Source organism: Nelusetta ayraudi, unplaced genomic scaffold, assembly GCF_046127955.1.
Source record: "Nelusetta ayraudi isolate G7.1 ecotype Tasmania unplaced genomic scaffold, CSIRO-AGI_Nayr_v1 ptg000042l, whole genome shotgun sequence".
NCBI lineage: Eukaryota > Metazoa > Chordata > Actinopteri > Tetraodontiformes > Monacanthidae > Nelusetta > Nelusetta ayraudi.
Window position 1 is genome coordinate 16,938,385 of NW_027466092.1, and position 10,861 is coordinate 16,949,245.

Below are 10,861 nucleotides of genomic sequence, written 5' to 3' on the forward strand. Positions count from 1 at the left end.
AAGACACGCACACCCTACCCTGGTATTCTGCTAATTCCCAAAAGATTGCTTGGATTCTGCTGATCTGTATTTTTATTTATAGATTTGTATCATCTAATAAATAGACAAATTATTTTACACACCTTTAATCACATTTAATCACTGGTGTTTTAACCATAACCGTACAAGATCATTGAATTCATTTTCTTTTATATTAAGGAGCTTCCTAAAAATATAGTGGACTTGCATTATGGACAGTGTCTAAACACATTGAATAGAACTAGCAACAGCTGTCCGCACAATCAATAAACATGGTTTCAATGAATTCAAACAATGAAAAAAGCACATACATACATACTGAGATAGGTGATAATCAAACACAACAAATCAGACATGTAACTCAAAAGTTCTAAGTTAGATCATATCTATCACATAATATATGTAATAAACACATATAATGTGTGTAATATGTATATTAAGTGACAAACACTTATATACATTGTAGCTTAATAACTTAATATGGAGTGAATTATTGTCACCATGAATACATTTTCTTCTCTTATATTATATTTTATTACTTTTTTATTCTGTCCACCAGGCTTTAACTTAACTTATAATAAAACAACAACAACCCAAAGACAGATCCAGATGACACTACAGCCATTTCTTTGTCTGTCAGTGTTTGCGGTGGTCCAGTGGGACTGAAGTATAGCAACTCAGAACACACAGACACACACGCACACACAGACACACACACTTGACCAATCAGCAGAGACTGCGGGGGCAGGAAGCCAGTATGGTCCCCTCGCACACGCTCAACACGGGACAACCTGGAGGAGTCAAGAAAAACTTTGTGCTTCTTCGGCAGGATCCACAGAGACACTTGACTTGAGCCTGACACAGAATCACAGGAGTCGCCAGCTGCCCCTCTGAGGTAATGTCCTCTGAGGTTTCAGCCAACAACACAAGTCAGGCTCAGTAAATTGTAAGTACAGCTTTTCCTTACAACACGTAAGCTTACTTTAAATTATGTCATGATTTCTTTGCTAAACTAAACGAGGACACTGTTCCCTAGAAAATATGATTTTCAATATCTAAGATATCATATGATGTTTATGATGCCTTTTTAAAATATATAATAGAACATTTGATAGCTGACAACACCAGTTTCAGATGAAATGATTACGATAAATTATAAATGTGCTGAGGATGGAAGGAAGCGAGCAGCGTCACTAGCAGGAAGTTACTCGAGCATCATGGGAAATGAGGTGTTTGTCCTTGTTTTCTGCCTGTTAAACTCATCATCAGGTGTCACTTTGCCACCTCTTCGCTGGATTATCGTTGACAACATTTCGTGGGTTATCTTGCCAGTGCTGCTCCATTCTGTGATCTGCGGGCGGCATGGCGTTATCTCTGTGTTGAATATGTGTGTTTTGGACCCCACCGACCCCGACTCCTCAGTATCTGCTGTCGTTGCGAACATTACTGAGGAAGAGAGACTTAGACAGCTGCTCTGCCTCAGTGGAAAGCATGTAGCGCCTCGCCACATGCTATTTATACTCAGTCACTACTGCGCTCGGTTCATTCACACCCTGCCACACAAATACCAGTGCAGTCAAATGTCAATTCAGAATTTATATATCATATTTGGTACGCCAGCTATGTGTTGTGGGTGTCATTTTAATTGTTGCTGAAGACAAACAAGTTGGGCCATATGCACCCCGTTAAGCTTTTTGATCCAGCCACCAAACTTGAAGAAATGATTGATAGTAAGTAAGCAATAAAATATCTTTATTTCATTTTTAAATTTTTTCCATTGTTTTAAGAGTCATTTCAATAAACAGCTAAATACCCGGAGGCTTCATGGACACTGGAACACATGGAACTGCTTATATTCATTTTCAATTGACATTAAAACATGTTTTCTATACATCCCATGATATGTTTTCGTCTCCTATGAGGTGAGTCACCAGAACACTCCATCTGCTCCTCATTCAGCCCCCTGTCAAATTTTGGAACCCAATGTGGCCCCACCAGTCAAAAAGTTTGCCCTCCCCTGCACTAGATCATCATTCAGTGACTGAGTAGATGTTACGTTGCATTATATTTCCCATCTTGCCATCATTAAGTGTTTCTGTCTAGTTTCATTTGTGTATGTTTCCGTACGTTTGTGTCTCTATTTGATTCCAGTTCTGACCACGCTGTCAGGCACAGTAAAATGGCCATACCGCCAAAGTTTGATTCCAACTTGCCGTTAATCATTGTGACGAGGGGATCTGAGAACTCGTTTCTCAGCAAAGAGGACGACGACGATGAGCCGCGTGAGGAGGAGATGGACACGCTGGTCCAGGCCATCGGCCCCCACCTGAGCCGGGTGATGCAGCTCGGCACCGCCAAACATGTCCTCGCAGCAGAGGAGGTGGAGTATGACGAGGAACCCTGTGTCTCCATAGTTGCACAGGCAGAGAGTGAGACTGTCTACAGTTTGTTGATGTTTTCGTCTGGTCTCTTTGGTATTTTAATCAAAATTAAACCCCTGTCTCAGGAGAAGACTTCCAGGAGTTCAGCCCCACAAACACCAAGTGCCCCTACACCAGATCCCAGCAGCTCAAAAAACACAGGTAACATCCAGGGGAGCTTCCAGCAGATCTAATATAGTTCAGTCTTCACTGAAGGAAGGATTAGCAGTAATAAGCCTGATCCTTAGAGGATTGAAATGGTCTGGAAGAATGTGCAAAATAGCAAAATACCCGTCAATATTTGTGTGTGTGTGGTCCCCCCATCCTACTGATTGTTACTCAATACCGATCTGAATTTCCTTAAAATGCAGGAGCCCTATAATTACCTTACAATATTCCATGGGTACAAGCCATGACACGGTGGCGCAGTGGTTAGCGCTGCCGCCTCACAGCAAGAAGGCTGTGGGTTCGATTCCGGACCTGGGACCTTTCATTGTGGAGTTCGCATGTTCTCCCTTGGTGTGTCTCAATTCAGGTTCTGCACCCTTCAGGCTGAGTGTCCTCCGTCTGAAGGAAGCGTTCTTCGAGTACCCAGCCTAGAAGGACGGGCCAAACCCCTCCTCCCCGGTAACCACTCCGGACGGTCTAGCCTTCGGTGTATTTCCTCGTTGCGTCACCGCCGTTCCCTCCGGCTGGCCAACCCCGGAAGTGACGTTTTTATAGTATCAAGCTCACCATTGGTTCGCCATCTAACGATGCTGTTGGATGATCAAATAAATAAAATCCTACATTAAAAACTGGATACTTTATGTGAAACTTCAATATTTAAATTTAGATGTCGTGTCTTAACCAGTAGATGCCGCTATATTCAGCTGACTTCCCAGGATCCTACGATGCTTTGCAGCAGCACGCAAAGCATCGTGGGATACACAAGTACGCGAAGGATAGTAGCGGTGCATCCTTGGAATCGACTAAAACGAGTGCGCATTTCTGAGTACGCATTTTGAGCGTCCTAAGCACCCTTGAGAATTGGGACAAGCTTTCGCGCAGTGCTATGACGCAACTTCCTTTCAAAATGAGGACTTCAAGGATGCAGACCCTGAATTGAGACACAGCACCTGTGTCTGTGTGGGTTCTCTGCGGGTTCTCCGGCTTCCTCCCACACTCCAAAAACATGCATGCGAGGTCAATTGAACACTCTAAATTCTCCGTAAGTGTGCATGTGAGTGTGAATGGTTGTTTGTTTCTATGTGGCCCTGCGATGAACTGGCGACTTGTCCAGGGTGTCACCCTGCCTTCGCGCTAAGACAGCTGGGATAGGCTCCAGCAGATCCGTGTGACCCTGAGCTCAAGAATAAGCAGGTATGGAAGATGAATGAATGAATATACTGCATATTAGACAGGGTGATTTCAAAGACATTAGAAGCTAGTGATATTAATTATAATTTTTTTTAGATTTTTGAAAAAATAGGAGACCCCCTTAACTTTTGCTTTGAGGCTTTCAGTGAGCCTCATGAGTTAATTGGGGGGGGGGGGGGGGGGGGGGGGGGTTGACCCCCCGAACCCACCTGTATTTCGCACACTGGTCTGGAATACCTTCATCTTACTTATTCAATTCTGATTTTGTCCTACTGGCAGGTCTTTTGCACAGGAGGTTGCTTTAATGAGCGACACAGAGGATGAGGACGATTCTCAGACGTGGTTCAACCTCCAGAGGAAACAATTCAGCAGAACCAGCAGGCTGAGTCCGGAGAGGGGGGAGGAGCGTCCTGTCATCCGGGGCCTGTGGGTGCAGGAGGTCAGGCAGACCTCAGCAGACACGGAGTGGACACTATCGTCCGCAGGGATCGTCCCGCCTCCACCTGAGTTCACAGACTCAGTGGCCTGCAGCTGTGCAGGTGTGTGCCAGTGCGCGTCGGCATCGGAGGGCGTGTCGCAGTCGGAGGACGCAGACGACACCTCCAGCGGTGAAGACGGAGGAGGTTCGGAGCAGGACTCTGCGTGCACGCATGAGTCCGACTCCTCCTGCTGGCCGGAAGAAGACGCTGCAGAGCTCAGGGCAGGAGACAGAATGTCGGCCCTGACCTTTGACCCCGGGCTTGTGTCTGGTTCCTCCCCTGGTGCTGAGTGGAGGTCTGACACTTCCCAGGATGCCCCTGGTCTGGACACAAACAACGCTGACAGAGTTGTGGGCCTGCTGGAAGGCGGAGTGATGCAGATTGAGAAGCATCTGGCTTCAACTTTCTCCAAAGATGTGATAAAACAAACCCTGGGTGACTGTAGGACCAGCAGGCATCTCAGTGAAGGACTCATATTCCATCATGTAAGACATTTATTCCCTATTTGTATTGCATATACTGCATATACTCCTCTGTTTTTTGCCTGTGTCATGATTCTTTTTCCGACTTGACATTGTGAGATACCCAGAGCTGTAATTCTCAGCAGGAGAGTCGAGTTTCTTCTCAACTCTCCAGCTGGAGGAAAGAGGAAGGCAGAGAAGATGGCAGAGAAAACAAACAAATAAAAAGCAACAACAATAGTAATCCAAAAATCCCAATACACTTACTTACGCAAATAAACACAGCCTGTGTGATGCGGTTTAGAGGGGGAACTACTTTCTTCATGTTGAAGGAAATGTGTCCACCTTTTCTGTATGCACTCAAAGAAAGCAGCTCCTACGATGAATTTAATGATCAAATATTTTATTTGCCAAGTAATCATCCAGTCTGTTTGGTTGGTTATCATATTTATATTGCGTTGTTTGCATTGGCTTTTAGCGACTCAGCTTTGTGTTTCAGAGCTGAGACTACTCCTGTAATTGGTGGTTTCCTTCTCTTGAAGCAACTTCAGCCCAGCTGTTACCAGTACAGGGAGGGTCGGGAGTATTGTGTTCTCCACCACATACAGAGCGGCTCCTACGGCGATGTGTTCTGTGTTCAAGACAAAAGAACGGGCTTTCAGTGTGCTGCAAAAAAAGTAAGATTGCCACATATATGCCACCGGCTCTACATATATGTTTAGAAGGTTTAAGACACAGGATTTCAGTCTCTGTTGCTGTCTGATCTCAGGTCCCACTGAATCGCTTCAGCAGCGAGGAGGTGAACACATGGAGCGCTCTCGACTCTGCCCGAGTGGTCGAGCTCTTCGGAGCAGTGAGGGAGGGGCTTAACATTGTGCTCTTCATGGACCTGAAGCCAGGTGAACTTTTTATCGAGACAGCAAGAACAATGCGATCATGGGCAGATTGATTTGAAACTCTCTGTCTCATTTTACATAACAAGTGTCCCAACTGTTTCAGCCTGTTTGGCCCAGCTGCTCAGGGAGACTTCCTCACTGCCGGAGGATTTGGCCCTGCACTACCTCCATCAGACACTGGGGGCACTAGAACACCTGCACCGCAGGCAGATTGTGCACTTGGATGTCAAAGGTTTGTTTTTGTCTCAAACAATATGTAATATACATATGTATATGTATTATATTGATCCCTTCGTACATTTCATGAATTTCTCAAATATGGGATGCAAATATTGTCTTGAAAGAACTAAAAATGTTGTCAATCAAACAGATTTTTCCCTGTCTGTCATTTAGTCTTGAGGTTATGTGATGTTAGATGGTTGCATACTTTCATATTTCATATGTTTGCACAATTTAGCAGAAATGTCAGACATTTGGCTGCAAAGTTGCTGCAGAACCTGCGACTCCTCCCTTTGTTCCCATCAGTCTGACATTCCCCGTGATCTTCCACTTGACTGTTTAATAATAGGCGCTGAATGAAAACAAGCTGTCTCACTGAATCATATGTGTTGACTCGGTTCCAGCTGACAACGTGCTGCTCTCTGCGGACTGCAGGGATACATTCCTCTGTGACTTTGGTCTGTCACAAATGTTAGACGACAACGGTTGGAGCGCGAGCGTGTTCAGAAGTGAGTGGGGTCAACAAAAAAAAAAAAGTGTTTGAAAGGAGCTTCAGAGATGAGAAAATGTCAGTTTAACATTTCTTACATTTTGCATTGATTTTCCCTTTATACAGAAACAAATGAAAAGCTATAATACCTCTAAGCACACAAAGTTATGGGTCACTTAAAAAAAAAAAGGAAGAGGAGTGTGAGCGTAAAAACACACAACTACAAGTATCACAATAATAAAAAACGGTTTTCAGAAATACAGTTTCACATTCGGCCACCAGTGGGTGATCTTGGTATCAGTATTTCGGAGGGGAAAAACACAAATACATCAAATACGCCCACTCTTCATGATGCAGGTGCTGCCCTCCCTGGCACAGAGACCCACATGGCCCCAGAGGTGGCAGGAGGCGACCGACCGAGCGCCAAGGCAGATGTGTGGAGCAGCTGCTGCATGCTGCTGCACATGCTCAACGGTTGCCACCCGTGGACACGCTACTACTCCCACCCGCTCTGTCTGCAGGTGGGAACGTCCGCGTTCTCGTGAGGCTGATGTTCACCTGCGTGATCTGAAAAATGGAACACTGACAGTTCTTGTCCACGTGCTCCCTCAGATCGTCAATGAGCCTCCGCCTCTGTGGGAGGTGCCCTCCCACTGCAACAACTTCACGGCCAAAGTTTTCAGAGCTGGACTCCAGAAAGAGCCCGAGAGGCGAGCATCAGCAAAGGAGCTCCGAAGGAAAGGCACCAAAGCCCTCAGAGCAGGTCAGGTGCAGACATCACAATTCATAATGTAAAAGTTAAGAATGTTTAAGCAGGAAAGACAGAAAAGTACATAAATACACTACATGAACAAGGCAGGTATTAAAAAAAAAAAAAAAAAAAAGGATTAAAATCATTTTGCAGCATTGACATTTTGACACAAAAGTGCTGCTAAGAAGATCAAATCAAAGCTTTAATAAGAATGTGTGCATTTTTTTTTTTTTTTACCCATTCAGTTTTTTTGACACTCAAGAGAGGAAACATGCACTACTAAGGTGCCATGACTTTACAGTAATTCCATGCCAAGGTAGTTTGACTGTGACTCTTTGCTTCATAGTCGGAGGTCTGAGTCTGCGCTCCATCCGAAGTGCCTGGGAGAAGCTGTCTGCAGGTAGCAGCTGGTCAAAAGATGCCCCCTGCTGTCCCTCTCCAGAAATCCACCTGACTGAGGCGTCAGCCGCAGTGCACTGGGTCAGTCCCTGGAGGACTGCAGCAGCGGAAGAGGACGCCGGCGACTTGGAGTCCGAGACCAGTCGACAGGAATCCCAGCCCAGGTCTTTGCAGGACGATCCAGCGGCAGGAGAGGAAGACTGGGACAGCTGGTCGGACTCAGAGGTGGACATCTACGTGGGAGAGGAGGAGTTTATTCAGGAGAGGTGGCTAAAGGCTGAGAGGGACTATGAGGGGGACTGGGAGGAGGACGGGGAGTCTGAGGAGGAGGACCTGGATGAGGAGTGGGACTCCACTGTGTCCACACAGTACCAGCATGCTCTCAGAGGACTTTTCCCTCTGCTGCAAAAAGCCACGCAGGTGAAGTCATGGGGGTCAGAGTCTGAGCTGCAGCTGCTGCGAGAAGGTGAGTCTTTTGTTGCACAGTTGGTTTTATTATAGCGTGTGTAGGTGTGCCTTATCTGACATATTACAGGAAGACTTTAAAAGGTGTGTCCAAATTGTCCTATGCATTTCAGCCAGGCCCTTTGTTGACATATGTTGGTGTGGCAGTGACGTCACAGGGTTTTGGAAATCATCCAGCAGCTTCAGGAAGTCTGGTGCATTTGGTTTTGGGAGTATAGTTTATTAGTCACTTTTCATTTTAGAAACACAAGAAAGTGCCAGTGGTACAAAGCAAAACCAAAAGAAAAAGTCAAAAGAAAAATCAATCATTTTCAATTTTATTACTGCTTCTCCTGCACTCAGCGTTGTTGGAGCCTATCCCAGGGAGATGGCAGGTGTACAGACTGAATTTGTCACCAGTTTATCGCAGGGCCACATACAAAAATTCACACACACACTCACACCTGTGGACAATTTAGACTAACCACTTTACCTAATGTGCATACCTTTGTACTGTGGAAGGAAGTCGAAGTACCCAAAATTGAGTTACTTGGGGGACAGTTAAAGCCAATTTGAACCACACATATTGTTTCTTATCCTTGAATTATAAAGCCCTGGTAATATTGTGTCCCCTTGCAGATATACCAGTTGGCACCACCATCCAGACACCATCTCCTGAACCCAGGGACGATCCTCCATCCTGTTTCAGCTGCTCAGATGCTTCGCAGGTGGACCCCTCAGACAAGGTGTTTAGCTGATTTAGGTGATGCCATCTTTGACCCTACAGAGATGACTAATGCTACATTCAAGATCAAATCTGGATGTCTTCTAGGAGTCAGACCGTTCATCAGATGATCTGAGCTCAGGGGTTTTTTCCTCCTGCAACAGCCACGCAGACATTTTTGTGGACTGGCCGGCCAATCAGGCGCAGAGTAACTGCCTTGAAGGTGAGACATGAGAACTTTACTGGTCCATACTTGCTGGTCAACTTGGGTTTTGAACTGAAGTTTTAACTCCCCTCTGACGCTACAGGCATTGATGTCTGGATCGATAATGTGCGGGAAGACGAGTGTCTAAGAATTCGGGAGCGGCGACAGGTCAAAATTGGCCACGTTGCTATTGGAATAAGTGATCAGGTAAGAGATAGCAGTGTCATAATGACAAAGGACGGAGAAAAAAACTTTTTTTTTTTCCAACAGGTGAATCTTGAACCCATCTCTCTCACTCACACCCTAGTTTCAAGTTCTGCCTTTGTAAAATAAATCTGTCAAGCATCACAAGGGCATCCAGTCCCATATGTTGCTATTGATGGACATGACAGAACAGGATACATGAAGTAGATGTACAGTAGAGAACGAATGAAGAAAATTGAAACCTCATTTTACGTAACACAACCTCACCAACGTTAAAGCTCTCCTCTGTCATTTAGGTATCAGGTAAAGCCTTCACTTTGGAAACCCTGGACAGGAAGTTGGTTGCTTTTGACCAGGAGATCGGGGAGTCCTGTGTGTGGCTACGCTGCGTCCTGGCTTCTGATCAATGCCAGCGCTGGAGGTGGAGAGTCAGAGACGGCAGGCTGGAACTGCGAGAGTGACACTCTTATTGCACTGTTTGCACTAACGTTGCCTGCGTTTGGTGGAAGAAAAAGAGGCGACAATATACCTGTGAATTCTATTTTTATTTTAATAGGTGAAAATGGGAGCTGCGAACCCGATGTACTTTAGAAATCTTATTTTGTATTTGCAACATTGATTTGTTGCTTTTAATCTTGCACATAGACGGCTTCAGATTGCTGTGTTTGCTGTGATATGCAATCAAGGATACTGTGTGTCATTTGGTGCTTTAAACAAAGATAATGGGTTTAATTTTTTTATTGTTATTGTAATAAAAAAAATAAAAACGTATCTCCTGTAAGAAAGAAAAATGCATAAAAATGTTTTTTTCTGTTTGCTTTTGCTATGCCCTCCTTCCTTCTCAGTCCATGTCAGGAGAGATTGTACTTTCTATTGAAATTCTGCAACTTATGGTCCAATAAATGATTATGTTGAGTCACATAATTTTCTTTCTTACTTAGGGAAACAATATGTCAGGTAATTTATTCTTAGCAATGTATCTGAGTAACAGTTTCTCCCCGACAGTAATCAGGTTACAAACTATATAAGAGGCCATTTAGCATTGTTCTGTGTTGCTGGTTGGGTCTCCTGGCTGTCATCTGTCCTATGTTCGCCCTAATACAGTACATACAAATATTGGGTTTTAGCTAAGAATGGGAAATCGAAACCACAACACTCGCAGGCTCACTAAAATAGGACCCAAGACAAGAAAACCATGGTCATGCCTTGACGACCACTGTATATCATCTTCCGATGTCCACTTCCAGCTGGGTATCATCCTGTGTCCACTGTGTCACAAAGCACAAATCATCGAAAGCTGGTTTTGTGGAGCCAAATGCCCTCCACAGTTCTCCAAGCTCTCAAACCAATACAAAACATCCAGATGTGGTTAAATAGGAATGTCTCTGTGGCATTGAACACAAAGTGTTCAACAGCCTTCAACAGGTCTGATGGCATAGATACCCATAAAAACAATTGTACAGAAACAAATTTGGGAAAAACGTAATTGACTTTTAGAATAATACTACATCAACTTTGTTTCAAGATGCCACTAGTTGAAAATTTAGGGCTGAAAAATGCCAGTCGAGTAAATGCATTACTTTAAATCTTATTTGTTAGTGAGACATACACACAAGGGATTGGAAACATCACACTGATCATAAACTATTCAGACAAAAATAAGTTTTGGAAACAACTTAAAATTGAATATAAGAACATAATCAAAACACTCTGTGTCACTCAGGGTCAACTCGCAATGCATATTCTGTAGTCATGGATGGATTGACATTAATCAGGTATGTCATCAACTGGG

The 10,861-nt window shown here is 44.5% G+C and overlaps 1 protein-coding gene across 2 annotated transcripts; it reads left to right on the forward strand.

Moving 5' to 3' along the window:
* The first annotated feature begins 787 nt into the window (after positions 1-787).
* LOC142893962 (mitogen-activated protein kinase kinase kinase 14-like) lies at positions 788-10,000 on the forward strand. 2 transcript variants are annotated; one of them, XM_076035000.1, is made up of 15 exons: positions 788-964; positions 2,170-2,447; positions 2,525-2,600; positions 4,077-4,761; positions 5,280-5,414; positions 5,507-5,636; positions 5,737-5,865; positions 6,257-6,361; positions 6,700-6,863; positions 6,955-7,105; positions 7,440-7,958; positions 8,576-8,682; positions 8,769-8,883; positions 8,969-9,072; positions 9,366-10,000. In XM_076035000.1, exons 2-15 carry the CDS (start codon positions 2,198-2,200, stop codon positions 9,528-9,530), a joined length of 2,835 nt encoding a protein of 944 aa, XP_075891115.1. In that variant the 5' UTR covers positions 788-964; positions 2,170-2,197; the 3' UTR covers positions 9,531-10,000. The 2 variants fall into 2 exon arrangements, with proteins under 2 accessions (XP_075891115.1, XP_075891116.1); XM_076035001.1 differs by lacking the exon at positions 788-964 and having other exon boundaries at positions 2,262-2,398.
* The last annotated feature ends 861 nt before the right edge of the window (positions 10,001-10,861 follow it).